The 26,814-nt window shown below is 38.2% G+C and overlaps 1 protein-coding gene and 1 pseudogene across 4 annotated transcripts in view; both read left to right on the top strand.

Moving 5' to 3' along the window:
• sugct (succinyl-CoA:glutarate-CoA transferase) overlaps window positions 1-26,814 on the top strand; it is a 396,207-nt gene that overhangs the window by 11,446 nt on the left and 357,947 nt on the right. For all 4 annotated transcript variants that reach the window (XM_008112865.3, XM_008112868.3, XM_008112866.3 and 1 more), the window contains exons 4-8: window positions 7,497-7,582; window positions 7,777-7,827; window positions 12,485-12,605; window positions 18,856-18,947; window positions 23,210-23,353. In XM_008112865.3, the coding sequence (XP_008111072.2) occupies window positions 7,497-7,582; window positions 7,777-7,827; window positions 12,485-12,605; window positions 18,856-18,947; window positions 23,210-23,353 (494 nt within the window). The remainder of the gene's footprint in view (window positions 1-7,496; window positions 7,583-7,776; window positions 7,828-12,484; window positions 12,606-18,855; window positions 18,948-23,209; window positions 23,354-26,814) is intronic.
• On the top strand, window positions 7,164-7,316 carry LOC134292815 (U2 spliceosomal RNA; annotated as a pseudogene).

Below are 26,814 nucleotides of genomic sequence, written 5' to 3'. Positions count from 1 at the left end.
TTCCCCTACAGTATTTTAAGCCATATATATATATATATATATATATATATATATATATATATATATTCATATCTATCTAGACATGTCTATATATATTTGTGTGTTCATTTTCCCCTGTAATATTTCCAAGCCCTATATATAGGTAGGTAATAATATATTCATATCTATCCAGACATCTCTCTTTATATAGATATTTGCAGAGACTTGCAAACATATGAGAGTAAATTCATATATAAAAATAATGTATATGTATGGATACAGATGCACAGGTCATGGATCTATATGTATAAAAGATTTGCAAAGACCTGCAAACATATAAGGGAAAAATTCATATATAAAATTAATGTATATAGATAGATACACATATAAGGGTACTTAGAGATTGCAAAAGCTTGCAAAGGGTTAATGCCTATATATCTGTAGGAGAGTTTAACAAATATTTCAGGGGAAAATGCTTTCATAAGATTAATGAATATATTTTTTCTTCTTCCTGACGTGCATGGGTGTCTTTCGCTTTTGAAAACATTCCCTTGATTAAGAGAGAGGGAGACTTTGCAAAAACACTGATAAGTCAGGAGAAGAGAGAAATACATCACATATTGCAAGCAATAGCCTGCAGGCTCCATTGCCGGCCTTGACCTTGACCCGAGTATAAGCTGAGGGAGGCTTTTTCGGCTCATAAATAAGGGCTGAAAAACTCGGCTTATCTTCGAGTATATACGGTAGGTCCTCTGGGAGGCATTTATTCCGACTGGTGACTGTCACCTAGAGGACCTTTTCATCGACTGCCCCAAAACTATGGAATAGCCTGCCGGAAGATCTCCGACAACTAAGGGCCCTTCCAGACAGGCCCTATATCCCAGAATCTGATTCCAGGTTTTGTGTTTATTTCAAATTATCTAGCAGTGCGGACTCATATAATCCAGTTTAAAGCAGAAAACCTGGGATCAGATTCTGGGATTTAGGGCCTGTCTGGCAGGGCCTTGAATGGGCTGTCAGAATTTAAGACACAATTGAAGACCCGTCTCTTCCGACAGGCCTACCCAGCAAGTTTTAATCATGAATTTTAAACTTATGTCTTGTGTCCAATATATTTTAATCATTGTTTGGTGTATTTTAACATATGTATTTTGTAGAAATACATTTTAATATGTGTATTTATATAATGATTGTGTTTTAGCTATGTTGTACTCTGCCTCGAGCCAGTATTTTTTAAAATGAGGATTGGGAATTGCAATTATCCCGTTTCTGCTACAGATATAGAGATTTTCTTGCTTTGACATCCTGCATTATCAACATTAAATAAATTCAGTGATCATCAGCATTATAGCACACATAAAGATCAGACGGAGAGGCACGGAAGGTTGTATTGCAAAAATTAAAAGGTGAAAAGCAAAAGCAAAGACAATTCTGTCAAACAGCAATAAGAGCTGAAAATAATGCCATTGAAACAACTCATAAAGTAGCTGACATACTCAGAACAAAAGAGAAGTGATGTACAAATTGTGAAAGAATGCATTGTTGAAATTGTTGGATGCTTAGACCCTGATAATGTAGCAAAATACACCTTCCTCTTTCAAGGAGGATTATAATCGATTGGCAGAATGAATTAGCCTGCAACTTAACAGAATACCTTCATGCAATTCTTCAAAAAGAAAATATATATTATTCAACAGCTTTGGATGAGTCAACTGATACTACTCGGCACAGGTTTTATACTTTATTTGGATTATAAACAGAAGATTTTCTTTGCTTCAAAGAGTTATTCACTTTGGGCATTTTTACAAAAGTAACACAGGGAATAGATATCTTCAGCAACTTTCAAGATAAATATTGTGAAGTTGGACTGAATTTGGTAAATTTCATGAATGTTTGTACATAAGGTTCACCTTTACTGACAAAAAACAAAGAGTTTATTGCACAGATAAAGAGGTATTGAGTGACAGAACATATGCTCTCAATTCTTTTCATTGTACCTTCATCAGCAAAATCTCTGTTCTAAAGTTACTATTTAAGTGACATTCCACAACAAGTTATAAGTATTATGTTAACTATATTGGTACAAATGCAACAATAACATGCTAAAGGTAAATGATAAGGTATTCAGTGTGGATTTGCAGTATCATTGTAAAGTGCCTTTTGGGAGAATGATGTACTTTTTGAAGTATATCTGTTTGAAGCACTTTTGGAGAACTCGGAGAGGGCCTTGGGACCTGCCTCCCTCCAATTGCCTCAATTTCTGGATTTACAGTGTTCTTGGGCCAGTTGTTGCCTCCCAGCCAGGCTTAGTCTACAAATTTCACTTGGAGTAAATGCTTTTGCACTACATTGGTGTCATGTTAGGATTTCCCCTTCAGTTTCTTTTTCAAATGGCAAAAGCTTACATATCTGTCAGAGCACCACAGGAATCCTCAGACAGTGTCATACTGTCACCTGAATCACATGAGAAATATAGGAAATACAAGTAGCAAGAATTTCTAGGGAAATGATGCTATGGTTTCCTTCAGGGATACAGAATGAAATAGTCAATTTTATTAAGAAAAAATCTGGTTTTAATTTTCCTTGTCCTGTTTGATTTTTCTGTGCATTAAATATGTTAACCAGGTCATCCATGCAGGAATATTTTAATTACCACAGTAGTAATAATCAGTGCTTATATTTTGTATTTAAATACATCTCACCTTGTTGATTAAAGTTGCTTATCTTGACACATGCATAATTTGTTGTCGAAGGCTTTCACGGCTGGAATCACTGGGTTGCTGGGAGTTTTCCGGGCTGTATGGCCATTCTGGGTTTATTTTTAAGATGGCAACTTCCTCAGGCAGCAAGATGCCAAGAGGGATCAAATATGCTGTTCAAGGAAGGAAGCAAGGAAAGAAGGGAAAGAGTAAGAGAAAATTTCAAAAGGAACCAGATAACAAAAAGGCATTCTAATCTTCCTTTTGACAGTTATATGTGCATACTGTTATTCATAACGCTCTCGCAGTCTTCCAGCATTTTCTCTTCTTTCAGTAACCTACGGTATTCACTGTAATCTTCAAATCCCATGATCACCAATTCATTTCCTTTCTTTTTTTCATTTTTGAAAAAAGTCCATAAAAGGTTTCGGGTTTTAGGAAATGTCATTAACAATCTTTCTGTAATCCAACTTAAACAATTATTCGATTTCAACTAAATTTGGCAACGATTCCTCTTGTTGCTATTTTCATATAGTGTAATAATCCTCCATCATCCATCTTTTCCCCAACTGTATAGCCATCATTTCAAAAAAGGAAAAACAATGCAGTTCAAGTTTCATGTTAATTTTTAAAATCAATAAAACATCCCTTTTTATTACTCACATTTTTAGTATACATTAAATAAATATACCCCCTTACCATTGCTGAAACAATACATGAGAATTGTATGGAATGCAAACATTCCAGGCAAACATTCATCACACAATTTTTCCAATAGTTACAATTTAAACTTTTCCCTGCTTAGCATGTCCTTCTCAATTTCACTCTATATTTTAACAGATTTTAAAACAAAATACAATCAGCTCAGTTTTGACTGCATTTTAGGCCCTTTCTACACTGCCATATAAAATCCATATTATCTGCTTTGAACTGGATTATCTGTAGTGTAGACTTTGAAATACAATTCTGCCATCCTTTGGAAACATGTTTTTGTTACACATATTCATGTTAACCCAAAGTAGAATATACTCTGCATAAACGTTTAGCTCCCCACAAAAAGGTTTAAAAAGACAAAAAAAAATTCCTAACAAAATAGAGATGTAAATGTTCCCTGTTTCAAAACAAAAAAGCAATGAAAAGATGGTATATTTCACTGTAAAGGCAGTATTGTACCTAAACATTTTTATTTAATACAAACAGAGGCAAAAGAGGTAGGGTTTTTACATTGATCTTTAACTGTGACATAGACATTCTAGAGTTTTTCCCCCATTATGGGTGCTGGAGTCCTATTCCCTGTCATAGACTCACATAATTCAGTTCAAAGCAGATAATGTGGATTATCTGCTTTAATAATCTGGATTATATGGCAATGTAGAAGGGGCTTAACTTGGGAGAACCCAAATCCTGGATTATTATGCATTTTTCTCCATATTATTAAAGAATGAATTAATCAAAATTAGATCGATTTCCTTTATTTCTTAAAATGAATGACACACTTAATAATTTTGAGCATACCTTTTATGTTTTCTTCTTTATGATATATGAAACACTGCACAGTTGTCATGCCTCTGCAAGATTTCTCACTGAAGCCCTCATTTAGTTGGAAGAGATTAGTATTTTATGTATAGTTTATAAGGTTAGTCTAGATAGTCTCTTCCTCCTTGTATTTGAAACCTCCCTCGCCCTGTCCCTTTAAGACTCCTCTCAGGGGCAGAGCCTTAGCCAAGTCCCTTCTAGCTCCTTGGGGAGTCAAGCAGTGTGGTATTGGAAGGTGAAAAGTGGTGTGTATGTGTGTGTGCGTGTGCGTGTGTGGAAGAACCACAAAATAGAATGACACATCGAAGCCACACAAGTCACGTTGAAGCTACACAAGTCATAGAAGTTACATCAAAGCTATATAAAATTAAAGCCACAAAGTAAAGCCACGTCAGAGATACAACAGGTTGAGATACAATTGAAGCTATATCAAAGTACCGTCCAGTCAGAACTGTGGTTGTGCTTCAAGGACTTTAACTCCTTTCACAAAGTCTGGTAGTAAAACTCTGGAGGAGAGGAAGTTTGAGATCTGTTATTTAATAAATTGTTGTTTTTTCACATCAGATGTGTAGCATTCGATCTGTTCCCTGCATCACAGACACCTTCCAAATAAATAGCTAGTGCGGGGGCAGAACAACAGTAGAGATAAGAAATTATGACACCTAATTTTAGATAATTACTGTCTGCTAATCTGACCTCAGTGACTATAATTCAAAGTTAATAATAATAATAATAATAATAATAATAATAATAATAATAATGCATTTTATTTATTACCCGACTCTCCTGGTGGCTCGAGGCAGGGTACAATAAATTAAAAAACATATGAACATATATACTGTGTATATATATATATATATATATATATATATATATATATATACTAGCTGTGCCCGGCCACACGTTGCCGTGGCTTAGTCTGGTGGTGTTGGTCAGTCTACATTAGGTTGTATTTATGCTGTGACCTCCACCTTCTTTATACTCACATTAGTAGTAGTATTTGAAGTCTGTTACCTTCTTCAATTTTTGTGTTGATTGATAATTGCTTGAGATCCCTGTTGTCTTTGGTTTGTTGTTAATCGTGACGTCTGAATCTGCTGAGTGCGGTTTATATTTTTTATTGTGGTACAATAGTCTTTTTTTGTTGTGTCTGTTTTAATTGTTTATTATTGTTGTTGTTGTTGTGGTCATGAAGGTTGGATAAGTTAGATGCTACTGTATTGTTTTTTGGAGGCCCAGTGTAGCACTGACTGGCCTCTCAGCCTCAGTGCCTGGCTGTTTCTTGCCTGTGATGGTGTTGATTCTTATTGTTGTTGTTGTTGTCATTGTTATTATTGTAATTGTTTTTTTGGAGGCCAAGTGTGAATGTAGGGATTGGGGAGGTGGGTGAGTTGTGTTGTCAAATTTTGTATTTGTTATAGTCACAATGCGTTGTTGTGAGTTTTGTGGGTCCGGATTGTGGTTGTGTGGTGCGGTTGTGTTGTTACAACTGAGAGGCAAGGCTTTTGTGTTGTGTTGCCAAGTTTTGTATTTCTGGGGCGTTTAGTTGTGTGCCAAGTTTTGTATTTCTGGGGCGTTTAGTTGTGTGCCAAGTTTTGTATTTCTGGAGCGTTTAGTTGTGTTGTTATAGTCACTATGCACTGTTGTGAGTTTTGTGGGTCCGGATTGTGGTTTTGTGGTGTGGTTGTGTTGTTACAATCGGGAGGGAATGCTTTTGTGTTGTGTTGCCAAGTTTCGTATTTCTGGGGCGTTTAGTTGTGTTGTTATAGTCATGATGCATTGTTGTGAGTTTTGTGGGTCCAGTGTGGTTTTGTGGTGTGGTTGTGTTGTTACAACTGGGAGGCAAGGCTTTTGCATTGTTTTGCCAATTTTGTATTTCTGGGGTGTTTAGTTTCGTTGTTATAGTCATGATGTGTTGTTGTGAGTTTTGTGGGTCCGGATTGTGGTTTTGTGTTGTGGTTGTGTTCTTACAACTGGGAGGCAAGGCTTTTGCATTGTGTTGTCAAATTTTGTATTTCTGGGGCGTTTAGTTGTGTTGTTATAGTCACGATGCATTGTTGTGAGTTTTGTGGGTCCGGATTGTGGTTTTGTGGTGTGGTTGTGTTGTTACAACCGGGAGGCAAGGCTTTTGCATTGTGTTGTCAAGTTTTATATTTCTGGGGCGTTTAGTTGTATGCCACGTTTCGCATTTCTGGGGCGTTTAGTTGTGTTGTTATAGTCACAATGCATTGTTGTGAGTTTTGTGGGTCCGGATTGTGGTTTTGTGGTGTGGTTGTGTTGTTACAACCGGGAGGCAAGGCTTTTGCATTGTGCTGTCAAGTTTTATATTTCTGGGGCGTTTAGTTATGTGCCAAGTTTCGTATTTCTGGGGCGTTTAGTTGTGTTGTTATAGTCACGATGCGTTGTTGTGAGTTTTATGGGTCCGGATTGTGGTTTTGTGGTGTGGTTGTGTTGTTTCAACCTGGAGGGAAGGCTTTTGCATTGTGTCGCCAAGTTTCGTATTTCTGGGGCGTTTAGTTGTGTTGTTATAGTCACGATGCATTGTTGTGAGTTTTGTGGGTCCTGTGTGGTTTTGTGGTGTGGTTGTGTTGTTACAACTGGGAGGCAAGGCTTTTGCATTGTGTTGCCAAGTTTTGTATTTCTGGGGTGTTTAGTTGTGTTGTTATTGCATGATGCGTTGTTGTGAGTTTTGTGCGTCTGGATTGTGGTTTTGTGGTGTGGTTGTGTTGTTGTAACCTGGAGGCAAGCCTTTTGCATTGTGTTGCCAAATTTCGTATTTCTGGGATGTTTAGTTTTGTTGTTATAGTCACTGCGCAAACAACTTTATCATTTTATATATATATATATATATATATATATATATATATATATATATATATATAAAATTACATAGATAAAAACAAAAATATAAAAAACTTGCACCAAACATAGATACAGAATTAATGTATAGTAGCTTCTCGGCCTTTTGGCTAAGATCAAGTGTAGTATAGGAGCAACAGAATGTAAATCAAAACTCATGATTGAAAGTTGACTGGATAGGCCTGTCAGAACATATGGCTCTTCAATTGTGTTTTAAATTTCAACAGCTCTGTCGGATCTTCCGGTAGGTTATTCCACAGTTGTTCCATGGGATGATATACTGTATATGATATCATAGGATGACTTCCCAAAGTTCCATAGGATTATATCATTGTAGTTAAAGTGAAATGATATGTGACAGAGTTTGAACCCCCGACAGGATACTGCTGGAAGTATACTTACATAGGTCATTATCATTTACAGGAACTGGGGATGATACAAGATCATGGGGACCGCCTTTTGTTGGAAATGAAAGTGTTTATTTTCTCAGTGTAAACAGAAATAAAAAGGTAATAAAGATATCCTGCTGCTACTGCTATATCTTTTTAAAGTGCCAAATGCTCTTCCTCCACATAACACGACATAAATAAGAGATTAAACATGTGATGCAGTAACTCTTTAAACAAGTATTGGAGTAGAGGGTTTTTGACAGTAATAAATAAATACAATGTGTTACAATATTCTATTTTCTCACCATTACTAGAGCATTGCCATTGATTTGAAGAATCCAAAGGGAGCAAAGATCATTAAAGAGGTATGCTTTAAATACAATTATCTTATTGATATGACCTGTTTATAGTTCTCAGGCCTTTTTTTGGTCAGAATTTATATAAGATATTTTTCTGTCCAACTCATCAATTGTGGGAAAATGCCATGATTTATACCTTTTGTTCATTCATCTACATGCCCAGTGTGGAATATAGTGTGCAAAGCGTTGGTCTCAAAACAGCAATGAATGGAGAAATGTGCCTCCTGGAGGCCTCAGAGGAGTGATTCTCAGTTTTTAACCAGAAAATGAATTTTAAAAAATGGAGGGGACTAAGAGCAATTTCTTTGTATCGCACGTGACATGAGGGCTGCACAATATCTATCCTAGTTGTAAAGAGCCTTGATGCATTCTCTATAATGAAGGGCCTCCTGGATATTTGAGATTTCAACTCTCTTTAACACCAGCTTATCAAGCATTGTGGTTATTGGCAAGATATTATGATAGGTACATTACAAAATTCCTAGCAGTTCTAGGTTGTCGAAGGCTTTGATGGCTGGAATCACTGGTTGCTGTGAGTTTTCTGGACTGTATGGCCATGTTCCAGAAGCATTCTTTCCTGACGTTTCATCCACATCTATGGCAGGCATCCTCAGAAGTTGTGAGGTCTGTTGGAAACTAGACAAGTGGATAATGTCCAGGGTGGGAGAAATAACTCTTTATCTGTTTGAGGCATGTGTGAATGCTGCCTGGCTGCTCCATGCCTGGAGGAATCCCTTGTTGGGAAGTGTTAGCATTTATTTAATGCGAGACCAAGAACAAGCCACGAGAGTAAAGACAAAGATCTTCCCAGAGGAAAAGTGTTCTTACCATACATCAAGGGAACCACTGACCGCATAGGGAAGCTGAGTAAGAAACACAACCTACAAACTATCTACAGACTAAGAAAATCTAACAAAAGCTATGTTCAGCAAAGGACAAGAGGGATCCTCTCAACCTCTGCAGAGTCTACCGTATACCATGCAGCTGTGGATAAGGCTACATAGGGACCACCAAACGCAGCGTCCAAACACGAATGAAGGAACATGAAAGGCCCTCAGACTAATTCAGCTAGAGAAGTCAGCCATAGCAGAGCACTTGATGAACCAACCTGGACACAGGATATTATTTGAGATCACAGAAATGCCGAACCACTCTAACAACCACCATGTTAGACTACGACAGATAAGCCATTAAAATCCACAAGCATGTGGACAATTTCAACAGAAAAGAGGAAACCATGAGAATGAACAAAATCTGGCTACCAGTATTTAAAAAAAAACCCTTTGAAATCAGGACAGTAAATAAAGAACGCTCAGAAAACAGGGGAATTTTAGACAGGAAACAATCAAGGCCAGCTAACACCTCCCGACAAAAGATTCCCCCAGACCGTCAATTTCCAAGAAATGGAAAACCTAAACAGCTAAATAATGTTGAGCCCCCTTCTCACTAAGGCTTGTATTCTTTTTGTTGTTCTTCATTATTTTAGCCTTGCAGTATTTTGATTAATATAACATCTAGAATGTTAAGAACCAACTAGGAATTTCAAAATGTTGTAACGCACTTCCTCATTTACTGGAATAATTACTAACTGTCTCCGTTCTATCCTTGCATATAATGGTGTACTTTCAAGCAACATTCACATCATTGAACTATTCCCTGGTTATGTTAAGCATTTGTGAATGTAATTTGTTGTTTAAGTTTCGAACTGTCCTTTCGAATAGTGGTTTCCCAGGCTTCTTTTTAGTCAAGTGAAAAATAATCCACAAATGAGAGCAATAATGCTTGTGATTGCAGATATGATGACACAAGTTTACAGAAACCTTTTCCAGGGTATTCATACTAATCAGACCAGATATATGATATTTTCTGAAAATGATTTCTTGGTTGGTTTAAACTAATCCAAAACAGGTCATTCCTAAACAAAATCTGATCTCAGTATATACACATATACCTATGCAGAAGGGAGGATATACTGAGAAACTGCCAAGTGGGAGGCATGCATATGTAAGTTGACAGTGTGTTGTCTGCGGAATTGGCAGTGCTGGATGTCGGGCTGTGGCGCAGGCTGGAGAGCAGCTGCAATCAATCACTGCAATGAATCACTCTGACCAGGAGGTCATGAGTTCGAGGCCTGGCTCGGAGCCTATGTTTGTCTTGTCTTTGTTCTATGTTAAAAGGCATTGAATGTTTGCCTATATGTGTAATGTGATCCGCCCTGAGTCCCCTTCGGGGTGAGAAGGGCGGAATATAAATGCTGTAAATAAATAATAAATAAATAATAAATGTCCGTGAACTACATTCCTTCAAGGCCAAGGGAAATGGAGGAGAGTAAACTTGGCTATGTAGCTATTTCAGAACTCAGAAGAGGCATCCACAGCTATAAATATCACTGTCCCCAGTTTTATCCTTGAGCATAATGGTGTACTTTGTTAATTCACAGCCTAAAATGTGAGCTTAAAAGTATACATTCCTACTTTCAGTTTGGCATACATTTGTTCAAAACCCCATCCTTATTAACTCCACTCTACTTTTATTGTAATGATAAATGCATTGGTTACAAATAATGGTAATAAAAATCTCTATAGACTTAATAATTTTTTAAAAGTAAAAGCAAAAACCAGGTGTAACCAATTACAGACACACCTGGAAAGTGCAAGACACCTGGACTCAGATATACCAACTTATTCACTATGTAAAAATGCAAATGAATTGACCTTTACATTCAATTTGAGGAGATAATACTAAAGATCTAAGTTCCAAGATCTATTGTGTCCTATTAGAAACTATATTATCAGAATCTACAGGGATCAGACAGGTTTGGCTAAATGGAAAAAAATATATAGAGAACAATACTTCCTTTTTTGAATGAAGAATTCTATTTAGGACAAAGGCTACTAATACAAAAAGCATGTGCTCAAATTAATAAACTGTTCTTTAACCAGCTAATTAAACAACATGTCATTAAATTAGTCAAATTAGCATTAGCATTTAACACTAATTAAAATTGACGTATCTGGGTACTTGCGTGAATAATAAATGCTGAAGAAGTTGTGGTGCAAAAGACACGGATTTACACATGTAGTCAGAATCTCCAGAGGTAAAAAGATACTGGACCAAAGTTTTCCAAATGATAAGCAAATAACAAATAAAATAATTGACATCGACCCTAAAATTGGACTACTCTTTTTATCAGTATGAGTAAATAAAACTTAAATAACTAATTAGCTCTTTGTAATTAGCTGCAAAGCTTGAAATCACTTCAAAGTGGAAAACTCTAGGCTGTTTTTGAATAAAATCTTGGATTAAATGTCTTTGGGATATCGTTTTGATGGAAAAGCTATCTTGTTGTCTTTGAGATATGTATGGTGATCAGATAGAAACAATATATTTTTGCATTTTGGATTACGTTTATTGACTTTATTAAATTAAATCATTCCACTGACTTTGTTGCCCCTCCAAAATAGCATGTGACATATGGAAAGATATTATGAGGAAAGATCGGAGTAGTTTATTAGAAATGAGGATTCCAAGATTGTGCTGTTCTTCCTGTATCTAGAAAACACATATTTGAAAGTTGCTATTATTATTCTTTGCTATTTTATCTTTGTGATTATATAAATACAGCAAAATAAATGTTTTAACAACATTATCCTTCTCATGCTCTATACACTTTGAGCTGCATGTGAAAATGGAAGGTATTTATCAACACAAAATGCTTGTAACATTGGGAGTTTACCTTTTGTACTTAAAGCCTGCTTGTCCGCCCTTTCCACCTATCCCTCTCATATGTATCTTAACAACTACTCGCCTGGAGAATTGCAATTCAATACTCACTGTAGTATTGCATCTCAAGCCATCTATTGCATTGGACTGTCACTCTTCCCAATGTGTCATGGAATGATATCATATTTGTGCCTTATTATATTCATATTCATGTTTTATCATGGACATTTGCTCTACGTACCTCATTTAATGGCACAGGTTCATTGACCACCACTTTTAGTGCATGATTCTTGAGCAGAGATGAACAATCTGTAGCTTTCCATATGTTGGTATAATTGCACTTCTCTATTGGCTTGGCTGGTTATGCTGAAGGCAACTGCAGTCCAATGCTAGAAGAGGGCATTTGCTGATCTTTTCTCTGAATGGTTTGGTGGATGATCTTTGTGTTTCAGATTTCAAGAATCTACATATTATATTAGAGTTTACTCCATGCTAAAATATTATCTGTTGTGCTAATAGCACTGTCACCAATATTCACAACTTCACTCAACAGTAAACTAAAGTAAAATGATTGCTTTTATTTTCTCTCTATCTACTTGTGAAAGAGTTGACAATTACAATTTGGGAAATTGCCCTTTTATGCATAGATAACTCCTTTGGTAAGTCACTATCACAGTTGTACCATTGTAACAATATGTCTGAAGATTTACTAAGGAATCCTCCTTCGAGGCAGACATGATGTCTGCTCTGTAATTGGACTCCACGATATAAAATAATTATTTATGCAACACTGTAAAATATAATGAAACCAGGCACATTTGATGACATGCGTGTAGTGTAGCAGTGCCAGTATTTACAGTAATTTTTAAATTAACTACTTAAATTAAATTTGCTGTTTCTGAAGTTTTGGAAGTTCATTAAAGGTCTGATTTATTTTCAGCTTGCAGCTGTCTCTGATGTCTTTGTGGAAAACTACATCCCTGGGAAACTTGCTGCGATGGGCCTGGGTTATGAGAACATTAATAATGTCGCTCCACAGATTGTTTACTGTTCAATAACAGGTATCTAAATGTGTGTTATGGCACAGTGATTCAAGTATGTAGTGCTTTACTTTATGCTACCTGGGTTTTTTGAAGTGAAGGTCTGCCTTTTAAAAATCTGCTTTCTTTATTCCTATGCTGTCTAGCAGGATGGTGTTATGAAAAACGTGACTGTATTTCATTCATACTCTCAGGTGCAAGGTGGATAAGAATGATTGGATGCATTTTCCCCTTTCACTCTAGATTTAGGTCAAGGTTGGAATCTGGTGGGGCAAAGCTGAAAACACGCTGTAACAACTAATAGGAACATTCTTCGGCTATGATGTTGTACTACATACAAACAATATTGCCACAAGGAAAGTTTTGTACAAATAAGGCTTTCAACACAAGTGCATTAGGGTGTGCTGAGGAAGGATTCCGTCCACAATCAATCATGGATTCTACCGGTGTTAGATTTTCCCAATTCCATAGAGGTATCTCAAGAGTTTCTATTATTTTATTTCTTACCCGCCTCTCCTTGTGCCTTGAGGTGGGCCACAATATGTTGGGGTGCTGCACTGTTTACAAGGTGTGGTGGGAGAATTTTGCTTAGAATTCTTTTGATGCTGCAACCATTAAAATCAGTTGCGAAGGTTAATTCTGATTTATGGCAATTTAATTCACCTATTTTTTAAAGTGATGTAGGATTATGAAAAAAATGCATATAAAAAGAAAGGAGAGATGGAAGAAGCAAAATTGTAGCCCCCAAATGCATTCAGTCTACTTGTTTTTGTTTTTCTTTTGTGAAAAATAATGGAAGTGCTGTCCAAACAATTGATAGTAATCAAAAACAGAATCTCCTAAATCTGTTTCATGGATTTAGATCAGCTGATCAAATTGTTTGGTTTTGATTTAGACAAATAATTCAATCCTAGCTTTTTTAGTTTGGATTGGATTATTTTTCCGGTCCTAGTGCAGCTATTGCAAAACCGTTTTAAAAAAAGACTTAAATTGTTCTAAGCATTGTGAATTATACGTTTGGCATTGCTGCTATTGTTTCTTGGTCTTCCATATTAGAGTATCAAAGCACTTTTGGTAAGTATCAGTTATGATTTTTTAATGAAAAAAAATTTGCCAACTGCTTTTCAGACCTAATCTGATGTTCTTAAAGGATGGTTCAGAAGATATCTGTTGTTGTCTCATAAGAGTAAATATTTCTTCACAATGTTTATTCACCAGATGTGAAAAGATCATAATCATTGGGGAAATGTTAAAAAGATTGTTTACATTTTTCAATGAAAATAAAAGGGTTAAGCAATGTCTATTTTGTCCAGTCTTTGGCAAAAACAGAACTAAATTTCTTTTCATCCCATGTGTTTTAGATGACACTTAGATATTGCTATTTCTTTTTAATTTTGTATTTCCATATTGGGAACATTGTGTAATTTTTATTTATTAACATTTCACTATGATGTTGTCTTGTATTATTCTCACCATAGTCAGCGAGTGTGACAAATCTGAATCCAAAAATTATTAGCGAAAAAGGCAGACTTCAGTTATCTGAAATTCATGGATAGATAGACAATCCTGTTGAATGAACTGGGAAATAACATAAATATTTCATTGGCAGGTGACTGCTGGAAGAGCACTTTGGTTTTCTTGATGTTTAATGAGAAGCCAAGCTTCTCATATGCTTCTGCAAAGGTGTTTAGAGTGGCTTGTAAGTCTTTTCTGAATGCACACAGACTACGTTATCATTGGCATACTGGAGTTCTATAACAGATGTTGTTGTGACCTTGGTTTTGGCTGCTGAGGTTAAATAGCTTGCCATCTGTCCAATAGATGATTTCCACTTCCTCTGCAGTGCCAGAAATATAGCTTAATGATATCATGTTAAAAAATGTTGACCATTTCCGCTAACTTGGAAGCCACCTCTCCACAAAAGTCAACATTGACACTGAAATACAATACCGCTTGAACTCTGCAAGTACTGCATTTTTCCGAATGAAGCAGAGAATGTTTGAGGATCGGGACATCTGTATGGATACCAGGGTACTTGTTTAGAAAGCTAGTGTCCTCCCAACCCTGTTATATGCCTGTGAAACGTGGACTGTTTACAGACCTCACACTCAACTCCTGGAACGATTCTATCAGCGTTGCCTCCGAAAAATCCTGCAAATCTCTTGAGGAAATAGGCAGACAAATGTCAGCGTGCTGGAAGAAGCAAAGACCACTACCATTGAAGCGATGCTCCTATGCCATCATCTCCGCTGGACTGGCCACGTTGTCCAAATGCCCGATCACTATCTCCCAAAGCAGTTACTATACTCCCAGCTCAAGAATGGAAAACAGAATGTTGGTGGGCAGGAAAAGAGATTTAAAGATGGACTTAAAACTAACTTTAAAAACTGTGGCATAGACATCGAGAACTGGGAAGCCCTGGACTTTGAGGTCATCTTTGACCAGCAGTGCTGTGGAATTTGAAGAGTCATGAATGGAGGGCGAAAGGGAGAAACATGCAAAGAGGAAGGCGTGTCAAGACAACTCTGACTGGGACCGCCTTCCATCTGGAAACTGATGTCCCCACTGTGGAAGAACATGCGGGTCAAGAATAGGGCTCACCAACGTATCCACTGGCAAGACACTACTCTCGGGAGGCCATCATACTCAGACAACAAGGGATCACCTAAGTGAGTAAGTGTTTCATCGGCATGAAGATAAATAGATAGTAGTAATCTTATAAGCACTCCATACTCCATCAATGCACAAGAAGCCCAATAGGGCATATTGTGCTTTGCTGGACAAAGAGTTGAATGGTAGCCCTCAGTAGGAATGATCCTTCACACATTGCATGACCAGATAAAGGAGGTTTGGGCCTCTTCCCCAGTAGTCCTATTCATAACTGCTCTACTTCCAGATTTTGAATAACAAAGAAAATTCACAATTAGTAATGAGTACTTCCTATCATCCCATCTGTGAGATTTCAGCAAATCTTCCTGTACCATGTATAATCATTAGACACAAATAATGATTGTCACAAATACCATACGAAAACTGACTGGCACAACTTGGGGATCACAACCAAATACCGTGAAGACATCTACCCTTGCACTTTACTACTCTGCTGTTGAATACGCATGCCCCGTGTGAAATACATGTCACCATGTTAAAACAGCGGATGTGGCTCTTAATGAGACATGGCACATTATTACAGAGTGTCTATGCCCTACACCGCTGGAGAAATTATACTGTTTAGCCAGTATTGCACCACCTTACATCCATCGGGAAGTAGCAGCCTGTAATGAAAGGACCAAGGCATTGACATCTCCAGCTCATCCTCTGTATGGATATCAGCCAGCATGCCAATGCCTTAAATCAAGAAACAGCTTACTAAGATACACAGAGATGGTCGCAGGAACACCTCAGCAAGAGAGAGCCCAAAAGTGACAGACTAAAACCTGGAACCTCAATTCATGGCTGATACTGGATGAGAAACTCCCTCCTGGGTACACAGAAGATTGGGCAACTAGGAAGGCACTGAACAGACAGTTCTCTGGCACCATGAGATGCAGAACCAATCTTAGGAAATGTGGCTACAAAGTGGAGTCCACGACATGCGAGTGTAGAGAAGAGCAAACCACAGACCATTTACTACAATGCATCCTGAGTCCTGCCACATGTACAACGGAGGACCTTCTCACAGTGAAACCAGAGGCACTCGAAGTGGCCAGTTTCTGGTCAAACGAAATCTAGTATAATGCCAAGTTTTAAACTTTGTTTGTGTTTTTACCTACATTATAACTGTGTCCTCAATTCTGACATGATAAATAATGATTTTCAAAAATTTGTTTGTGAAAACCACATTTTTTTCAAGAAACAACATGGTTGTACATAAAGAGGGTTTACATAGTGATATGAAGCCTATTGTTAAATAGTTAAGCTATTGTCCAAAGCAGGCACAAAAAGGCAGACTTGTGCATTTGATAAGTGAGGTATGCATAAAACTTAGTTTATCTCGAAGAATTCATAGGGCATGCACTCCTAAATTTGAAATAAACACCATACAATTTGTTATTGTAAGAAAGTCAGGATGGTATGGGAATTAAAGCTGAATGAACTCTGAATAATACCCTGCTGCATTTGTTCCTTGTATTGATTTGCTCCTTTTCAGTATGAAATGAAACTATACATCTGGTAATGTATATTGGCAGCAAGAGATAAACAGCATTCCAGTTCTGGGAAGGAGCTAACTTGCTTGGCATGCAGCAGTGGGTTTTAATATAGATACCTTTTCTGGGGGTTACTAGAAACCAAATGTGCTTTGATATTTCTGATGATAAGCAGAATCGGTTTCTGATGTAGAGGTGACCTGAAAAACAGCTGAAAATCATTCTTGCAGATTTTATGATGCATTTCAGGTGTTCCATCAATAAAAATTCATTTATTGACCAAATGTTGAGAACAGTTTTTATAGAGAATTTAGATAGTATAACAAAAGGTCATGTTACAGTTTGTTACAAGTTAACACCAAAGGAACTGTCCCTTATGCCAGAAAAGAACCTATTTTATTTATTGCTCAGCAGCTACACATTTAAGCTCTCATATATATATTTGGAGTCAGAAGTTACTCCAAAGAAGTGCAACAATTGTTAAGCTTGTGGCTGCAAGGCTTTCCTGAGTTTCTGTTTGCTGACTTGGGGTGTTGTAGGTGGTTGTCATATTTCTTCCAGGAGTGCCACCTTCTTTCCAAGAGACATACCAAACAGGGTTCTTGATATGGCCTTCGCAGTCACCAGTCACTCAGGAGATGGTTGTTTGTTTGATGGTGGGCCATACCGGTTGGGGACATTGGAAAGGAAGAATTCCATCCTGTCAGCCTAAGATATACAGTTTCAGCCAGTTTGTTTAAAAATAAAGCTTCTTTTTAATGCACACTTCATTTCCTGTATGCTTTCCTAAAATAATAGGTAGGTCTCTACATGTATTTTCTGCTTTCACTGTAAGGGCATATACAAAAAAACACATGTTCAAAAGAATCCTAGATAGATACATAGATGAATATATTCTGCAAATGCATACTAAGAATACATTAGCTGCATTGTTTTTGTGCTATAGATAAATGAAAATTATAACCTTAAAATAACCATTATTTTTTCTGTTTGCTGGGAGAATGCTTGCCATAATTCCAGTCTAGGAAAGTGGGAGGCTATGAGACTCTACAGAAAATAGTAATCACAGAAGGTGTTGTGTGCATATTTTAGGTTTACGTTAAAATACCAAATCTCCAGAATCCCTGGAACTCTGCTGTTGGCAGAGAGGTGTGGAAGAATCTGAAGCTAGATGGATTGCTGTTGTGTCTTGGTACTGATAATTTAGGACCCTTCTACACTGCCATTTAATCTAGATTATCAAAGCAGATAATCCATATTATCTGCTTTGAACTGGATTATATGAATCTAGGTAAAGGTTTCCCCTGATATTAAGTCCAGTTGTGACCGACTGGGGGTTGGTGCTCATCTCCATTTCTAAGCCGAAGAGCTGGCGTTGTCCATAGACATCTCCAAGGTCATGTGGCCAGCATAACTGCTTGGAGTGCCGTTACTTTCCCGCCGGAGTGGTACCTATTGATCTACTCACATTGGCATGTTTTCGAACTGCTAGGTTGGCAGGAGCTGGAGCTAACAGTGGCCGCTCCCGCCGCTCCCGGGGTTTGAACCTGGGACCTTTCGGTCTCCAGCTCAGTGCTTTAACGCACTTTGTAATATAATCTAGTTCAAAGCAGATAATCTGGATTTTATATGGCAGTGTAGAAGGGGCCTTAGATAAGAGTGTAAAGTACAACACATTTCCACACTGAGGAGATGAAAGGAAGGTGTGAGGGAGAAATAATAATCTGAAACAATTGTTGGTGACTGTGCTTTTAGCAATTTTAAGAACCCTAATTCTTGCTGGGTATCTTTTTTTTAGCATGTCTAGCCATGGAATTTCAACCAGTAATTCCCTGAATTCATTAAAATCAGGTTTATATTCTTCTTTACCCTGTCCAAGGTTGCATAAAAACTCAATTTAGTTATACATTTGTGTGCTTTAACAGATAAAACAATCAGTTGTGATGTGTCCTTATTCAGGAATTTCAGAATGTGGATCTTGATTGACATAAATTGTCTTTGTGTGTGTATGGTGATGGCTGTAGAGGGTTATCTAATTCATTTTATTTTATCTGTAGCACTCTTACCAAAGAACTAGCCAATAGTGTTGTGTATGTTTTAATTACTTGTCTGTCGGTTTGAAGGCTATGGACAAACTGGTCCGAAGTGTCAACGAGCAGGATATGACTCTGTTGCAGCTGCTGTCTCTGGCCTTTTGCACATCACAGGAACTGAGGTACGTTATTACAAATGTAAAATGTTTAAAAGCTTACAGTTGCACATGATGATACAGTGAATAGCAATGATTAGGCTTGATGAGGTTTAAGATCAAAAACAGTGGAAAATTCGTTATTTTCTGGAAAGAAATAGCCTTGTCCTTCTGTAATGTTACAAGAAGTCTAAAATGTTGCATTTATTTGAAACTGGTTTCAGTCAACCACCAAACAACAGCGCTCTAAACAAAAGGCCTTATTAAGTAATCCCTAACTCTTCCACCATAAACACCTAACAAATCTCTTCATATTTGGTTTACTCTTATAAACTCTTATAGTACACCACTTTCCCAGAACACAAAAAATCCAGTTAAAAAAGATAGAAACAGCTTGAGCAGCAACTGCCACCATGAAAATATCTCCCCCGGCAAAAGACGTATACCATGGATGCACAAGTCTAAAACAAGATGTGCCATAAAACTAAAAAATGTGCAAAACAGTTATTTCTGTCTTTTACACACATATATTCAATGAGACAAGATGCAGACACCCCAAAATACACACATAAAACAGCAGGCAAACATTAATCTTCCCCCAAAATTAGAACCTCCCAAATACCTCCAGATCATCATGGTGCAATGCAGAGTTTCTCCTCCAGATGTTTTGGACTTCAACTCTCATAATTCCTAACAGCGGGTAAAATGGCTGGGATTTCTGGAAGATGAAGTCCAAAACTCTGGAGGAGCAGAGTTTGAGAAACACTTGTGTAATGGTTTGAGCATTGGACTATGCCTCTGGAGATCACGGTTTGAATCCTTCCAGCCATCCTTGTCATCTACTCCATTCCACCACCCCCACCTCACCCCAAATTACCATGGGTCCGTTCACACTGTAGAATGATAATGGTGGGATTTACTTTGACATCCAAGGTTCTATCCTGTGGAATCCTCGGATTAATAGTTTAGTAAGGGGAAACCTTTACCTTTACCTTTACCTTTAAGGAGCATTTGGAATTTCAGCTGGAATTATCCAATGCCTTACCAATCTAGAGCCCCAATGGCACAGTGTGTTAAAGCGCTGAGCTGCTGAACTTGCAGATCGAAAGGTCCCAGGTTCGAATCCGGGGAACAGAGTGAGCGCCCGCTGTTAGCTCCAGCTTCTGCCAACCTAGCAGTTCGAAAACATGCAAATGTGAGTAGATCAATAGGCACCGCTCCGGCAGAAAGGTAACGGCGCTCCATGCAGTCATGCCAGCCACATGACCTTGGAGGTATCTATGGACAACGCTGGCTCTTTGGCTTAGAAATGGAGATGAGCACCAACCCCCAGAATCGGACACGACTGGACTTAATGTCAGGGGAAACCTTTACCTTTACCTTACCAATCTACAATCCCAGGGCTCCATAGGATAGAATCCTAACAGGCACTTGGTTCAGTGCCTTGATTTCATGATGTATTCAAAGGGAAGGGAATCTTTTCTTGCAATGTGAAAAATTCTTCTGCAATTATCAATTAGAATGATAGCTATCTATGTAACTTGCCTATTTTAAAAAGGATAGAAGTTTATTGATGATACACTCCTGGCCCTCAGATTTCCTACAATCTCCCAAAGCCCTGGGATTGCAGAAATAACAGCAAAAACTAGGAGCTTTCCTGGCTGTTCCCTTAAAGACCTGCTTAAGATAGTGGGTAGCATACTCTAGTGCTAGCTCGTAACTCAAATCTCAGCTTGCACGTCAAAGCAAAAAATAGAGTAGCAGCTCATATCTCACAGATCTCGTAAGTTGGTTCACTTGTAAGTCAAGGTTTCACTGTATTACTGATAGGATTTTTTTCAACACAAAGGAGTGCTTTGATCATATCTCACATTCTTATTTATATCTCCAACTTTCTATTCTGAAGATATAATAGCTGCCATGATATTTTTCTGTTAACACAGAAGAGATTGTCTTTGTGTGTTGTGGCTGGCTATTCTGATTTGATGGAGGGTTTTCTTTAAAAAAATAAAGTCTTGATTGATTTGTTTACGAAAATACCTTTCTTCTTTCTTCAATTCTTTTGTTAAGAACTTTAAAAAGATAAATGAAACTTTAATAATATAACACATGTAGGTATAGAGCTAATTGGTGGGGATGATTTAAATGTAACTAAATTATCTGCAAATCTAAGCACCAAAATATCCTGATACTTTTAAGAAAAAACAAACTTTGGTCAGCAGTTCATGTTTTTGCTGGTGTAAGAAGTAGTAGTAAAACAGAAGTTAGCATTAGATTATTTGCAAATAGGATGAATAAGGAAAAAATAATGTCATTTCTAAATAGTTTATGCATGTGCATTGTGATCTAGCCAGGGCTGGGAACTTTTCTAAATAGCTAAAATTTGAGGATAATTCCAAACATGTTCCAGCTTGAATTGATCTCTATTGAGTTGAATCAGACTCTTAGGTAAAATATGATGTTGCACCTGGTATTATCATTTGGTTATCAGACTTTCCTGTGAAGCTTTGATCTCTAGCCAACACATTTGGAAGCAGATTAAAGCCAAGAACAGTAGAGTCTAAAATGTTTGAATAAGAAAATTGGTGGCATATTCAGAAAATAATCCTGAAGAGAGAATCACAAAACAGTTTCCAAATATGCAATGCAGTTTCCCTGCATATTCTTTTAATTGATATAATGTTGTTTCAGTACTTTATTGCATGAGTGCATTATCTTGTAACCATTAACTTCATGGGTGCCAAATCAGTTTTAAATGTTCCCATAGCACTCTCTTTCTAAGGATCTTGATTTTGCTTAATTATGATGGTTGCCACCAGAATTACCTGATGAAGATGGCTTTAGCACCTGGCAATTTAAACATCTGACCTGAATGGTCCTGCATGTGGAAGTAACTTTGAATGGCTCTCTACAAAGTCTCATGATTGTTCATGATACATTAAGCTTTGCTACCGTATGTTAATTACGTAACAGAGAGAAAGCTGCAGTGAATTAAAAATGGCAATTGAATTTGATTTTTTATCTGATAAGGGTCACATGCAGAAATTGAAATCCGAAAAAATATGGTTCAGCTCCATAATGTCTGTAATAAAGCCCTCAAGTTATATAACTAGATTTTTCATTGCCCATCTATTCAGAAATAAGCCACGCTGAGGCCAGTGGGCTCACTTCTGAATCCCAGGTAAGTATGTAGTGGATAATGCTACGCAACTATCAGTTGTTCGTAATCCTTGTTTCACCTTTCTTTGTTACCTGTTTTCATTGGGAGAATTTAAATTATAAACTTCTTAGGAGAAAGAGGTCTTATAAGGATTTATGAGAAGAGGCTTTATCAGTTGCACCTTTGGGGCTCCCATTTTCCCCTTTATCCACCATTTCACTTCCATTTCTTCATATTGTTGCTAGTACACAGCCATTGCACAAATGCAACTGATTATGAGCATCTTTGTGCTGAGCCAAGAACCTGCTGAGAATGGGTGCAGATTGGTGCTATGATTTAGTCACTTCAAAAACAAAAATCAAACTATTTCCTCCTCTAATACCACTTGTCATGATATTTATCTCCTGACCTCAACAGTTTTCTAAGATTTCTGATTACATCCTGAGACTGTCAACTGTACTAGCAGTATTTAAGGACCATCATGGTGGTGTAATGGAATCACAATCTGGAAGGATCCAGAAATATTTATTTTGGAAAAGAATGCCTGGTTCTACTCTCTATACTGAAGCTGGATGTTTTATGTATGTTGCAGTTTAAATGATTAGATCATCTAAATTCAAATTACATCTTGAATATGGCACAAATGCTCAAATAGAAATTTTGCCTTTTCCTTTGTGTTTCTATGGTTAGAATACATCATAAGTTCTAGCTGTATTGCAAGGAAAGGAATTCCCCATTGCATCTTGCTACTTAACATGCCAAGGTCCCCATCTACACTGACCATTTAATGCAGCTTCATGACGACTTGAAACTGTGGTGGCTACAAAATGCATACTTGCCAATGCATGCTACAGCATGGATTAAAAGGCTCATAGCAACATGGTAGAGTGTAATGGATTATTCTAGATCTTATTACAGGCCACAAGTGAATCAGTGAGATCTTTGGTGGCAATGTTAGTTTTACAAAGCTTTAAACCAAAAGTGATATCCTGCCAGTCAGTTTCTAAGAAGATTCAGTCAGGAATATAGTTAGCAGGTATATTTAAAGAAAAATAAAGGTGGTGGTATGTAATGTGTGATGCTGAAAAGTCAAGCTTTTTTCCCTTGTTTTTTCCCCTTTTTCTTTTAGGGAGGCGAGCCAGTTAGGCCAGGAGTAGCCATGACTGATCTTGCCACAGGACTTTATGCATATGGAGCGATTATGGCTGCACTTCTTCAACGACATACAACAGGGAAGGGAATGCATATAGACTGCAATTTGCTGTCATCTCAAGTAAGGCCAAACCCAGATGTTTGGATAATAACAACATGATTTTCTTTTTTAATTTCTGTAGTGTGGCATGCATATAGTGACTTTCTCAAGAGAAGTATTTATGTGCTTATGGTTAATCAAAAGAAAAAGAAAACTGCCAACTTCTGTAGGTTATTTATGAGGTGCAGAATTTATTGCTCTAGCTTCATGAACTTTTGAGAATATCTTAAGCAATATTTAAAGATAGGCTTGATGATTTCCAGTCTTTATCCATAAATAACAGTATAATATTAGTCTTATTTAGATGTTCCCAGTTGTGGGAAAGCTTCTAAGTGTATGTGGTTGAACATGGTTAGAAGATGTTTTAATTATATAATAATAATTTCATGCAGAATGTGTAAAGGTTAGGAGTGCAGGGAGCAGAGCAAGCACATGTAATGAAGGGGCCCTTTCAGATTACACAAATACAGCACAAAGTTTTCACTTCCACAGCTATATCCTGTGGAATCATGAATTTTGTTGTTTGGTGAGGAACTAGAGCTCTTCAACTGAGAATTGTAAATATTCCACCCTGAATTGCAAATCCCAGAATTCTGTAGGATGAAAATATGGTAGGTAAAGTGGAACAAGACGGCTTTACAGATGGACTTCACCAGATGGTCAACACCGAAATCAGATTGACTACATCCTTTGTAGCCAAAGGTGGCGGACATCCATCCAGTTGGTGAAAACAAGACCTGGAGCTGACTGTAGTTCAGATCACAAACTTCTTATTGCAAAATTTAGAATCAGACTAAAGAGAATGGGGAAAATACACAGACCAATTAGATATGATCTCACAAATATTCCTAGTGAATATGCAGTGGAGGTGAAGAATAGATTTCAGGGACTAGATCTAATAAATAGAGTCCCAGAAGAACTATGGACAGAAGTCCACAACATTGTTCAGGAGGCAGCAACAAAGTATGTCCCAAAGAAAAAGAAAACCAAGAAGGCAAGGTGGTTGTCTGCTGAGACACTCGAAATAGCTCAAGAAAGAAGGAAGGCTAAAGGAAACAGCGATAGGGGGAGATATGCCCTATTAAATGTACAATTCCAGAGGCTAGCCAGAAGAGACAAAGAACTATTTTTAAACAAGCAATGCATGGAAGTGGAAAAAGACAACAGAATAGGAAGGACAAGAGACCTGTTCCAGAAAATCAGAAACATCGGAGGCAAATTTCAGGCAAAAATGAGCATGATCAAAAACAAAGACGGCAGGGACCTAACCGAAGCTGAAGAGATCAAGAAAAGGTGGCGAGGATATACAGAAGATCTGTATAGGAAGGATAATAATATAGAGGATAGCTTTGACGGGGTGGTGAGTGAATTAGAACCAGACATCCTGAGGAGTGAGGTTGAATGGGCCTTAAGAAGCATTGCTAATAACAAAGCAGCAGGAGACGATGGGATCCCAGCTGAATTGTTTAAAATCTTGGAAGGTGATACTGTCAAGGTGATGCATGCCATATGCCAGCAAATATGGAAAACACAAGATTGGCCATCAGATTAGAAAAAATCAATTTATATTCCCATACCAAAAAAGGGAAATACTAAAGAATGCTCAAACTTCCATACAGTGGCACTTATTTCTCATGCCAGTAAGGTAATGCTCAAGATCCTGCAAGGCAGACTCCAGCAATACATGGAGCGAGAGTTGCCAGATGTCCAAGCTGGGTTCAGAAAAGGCAGAGGAACGAGAAACCAACGAGAAGCCAGGGAGTTTCAGAAAAACACCTACTTCTGCTTTATTGACTATTCTAAAGCTTTTGACTGTGTGGATCATAATAAACTATGGCATGTTCTTGGTGGTATGGGGATACCAAGTCACCTTGTCTGTCTCCTGAGAAATCTGTATAAAGACCAAGCAGCCACAATAAGAACAGATCATGGAACAAAGATTGGGAAAGGAGTACGGCAGGGCTGCATACTTTCATCCTACCTATTCAACTTGTATGCAGAACACATCATGTGATGTGTGGGGCTTTACGATTCCAAGGCTGGAGTTAAAATTGCTGGAAGAAACATTAACAACCTTAGGTATGCAGATGATACCACTCTGATGGCCGAAAGTGAGGAAGAGCTGAGGAGCCTTATCACCAAGGTGCAAGAAGAAATTGCAAAAGCTGGATTGCAGTTAAACGTCAAGAAAACCAAGATCATGGCAACTACACCTATTGATAACTGCCAAATAGAAGGAGAAAACGTGGAGGCAGTGACAGACTTTATATTTCTAGGCATGAAGATCACTGCAGATGCAGACTGCAGCCAGGAAATCAGAAGACGTTTACTTCTTGGGAGGAGAGCAATGGCCAACCTTGATAGAATAGTGAAGAGAAGAGACATCACACTGGCAACGAAGGTCCGCATAGTGAAAGCAATGGTATTCCCCATAATAACTTACGGTTGCAAGAGCTGGACCATAAGGAAGGCTGAATGAAGGAAGATAGACGCTTTTAAACTTTGGTGCTGGAGGAAAATCCGGAGAGTGCCTTGGACTGCAAGAAGATCCAACCAGTCCATCCTCCAGGAAATAATGCCCAATGGCTGCTCACTGGAGGGAAGGATATTAGAGGCAAAGCTGAAGTATTTTGGCCACATCATGAGGAGGCAGGAAAGCTTGGAAAAGATCACGATGCTGGGGAAAATAGAAGCAAAAAGGAAGAGAGGCTGACCAAGGGCGAGATGGATGGACGGTATCCTTGAAGTGACTGGCTTGACCTTGAAGGAACTGGGGGCAGCGACAGCTGACAGGGATCCCGCACCTCTGGTGCCACGTGCTGCCTCCTCCTCAGCCTCGGTTGGGCGTGGTTCGCACATGCCCCATCCCCTCCCTCTCAAGCCCCGCCCGCTTCTTTGCTCATCAAAGTGCCGAGGAACGCCTTCCTTCTCACCAGGAAGGTGTTCCTGGGTGCTTTGCTGAGCAGAGAAGCATGGAACGCCTTCCTGGCGAGGCCTTCCTTCCAACAAGATGGCGCCACAGGCAAATTCCTAGTTGGCCTCGGGGGTGAACCACCCCTGCCCATGAGATACATCTACTTCTGACAGGGCTTCATGGCAAAAGTGAAGAGAGAGTGTCATACGCCACTGCCACAGCAACCTGAGCAGCTTCCCATGTTGCATAGGCAGCTACGGGGGGAAACAGAGCAGCAGATGTGATGCGGAGTGTGGGGTTATGGGTTTCCCCCCACCGGGCCCCGCCAGATTTGCCACAATCCATGGTGAATCCTTTAGTTAATGTGAGAAGGTCCTATGTCAGGAATGGGCAGCTCTCATGTTAGGTTTCAGAGTCAAACCTATACCACTGCTGCAAAAAGGTTTTATTTATTTCAAATGCCCCCTCCACCATAGGGTCATTGCTTGCTTCTGCTGCTGCCTAGCCGGGTGTTTTCCTTTGTCTCTCATGCAAGGTCCCCCTTCCTCTAAGAGATTTTTTTTTAACG

Source organism: Anolis carolinensis, chromosome 6, assembly GCF_035594765.1.
Source record: "Anolis carolinensis isolate JA03-04 chromosome 6, rAnoCar3.1.pri, whole genome shotgun sequence".
Lineage (NCBI taxonomy): Eukaryota > Metazoa > Chordata > Lepidosauria > Squamata > Dactyloidae > Anolis > Anolis carolinensis.
The sequence above is the reverse complement of the archived record's forward strand: the minus strand, read 5'-3'. Positions and strand labels throughout refer to the sequence as shown.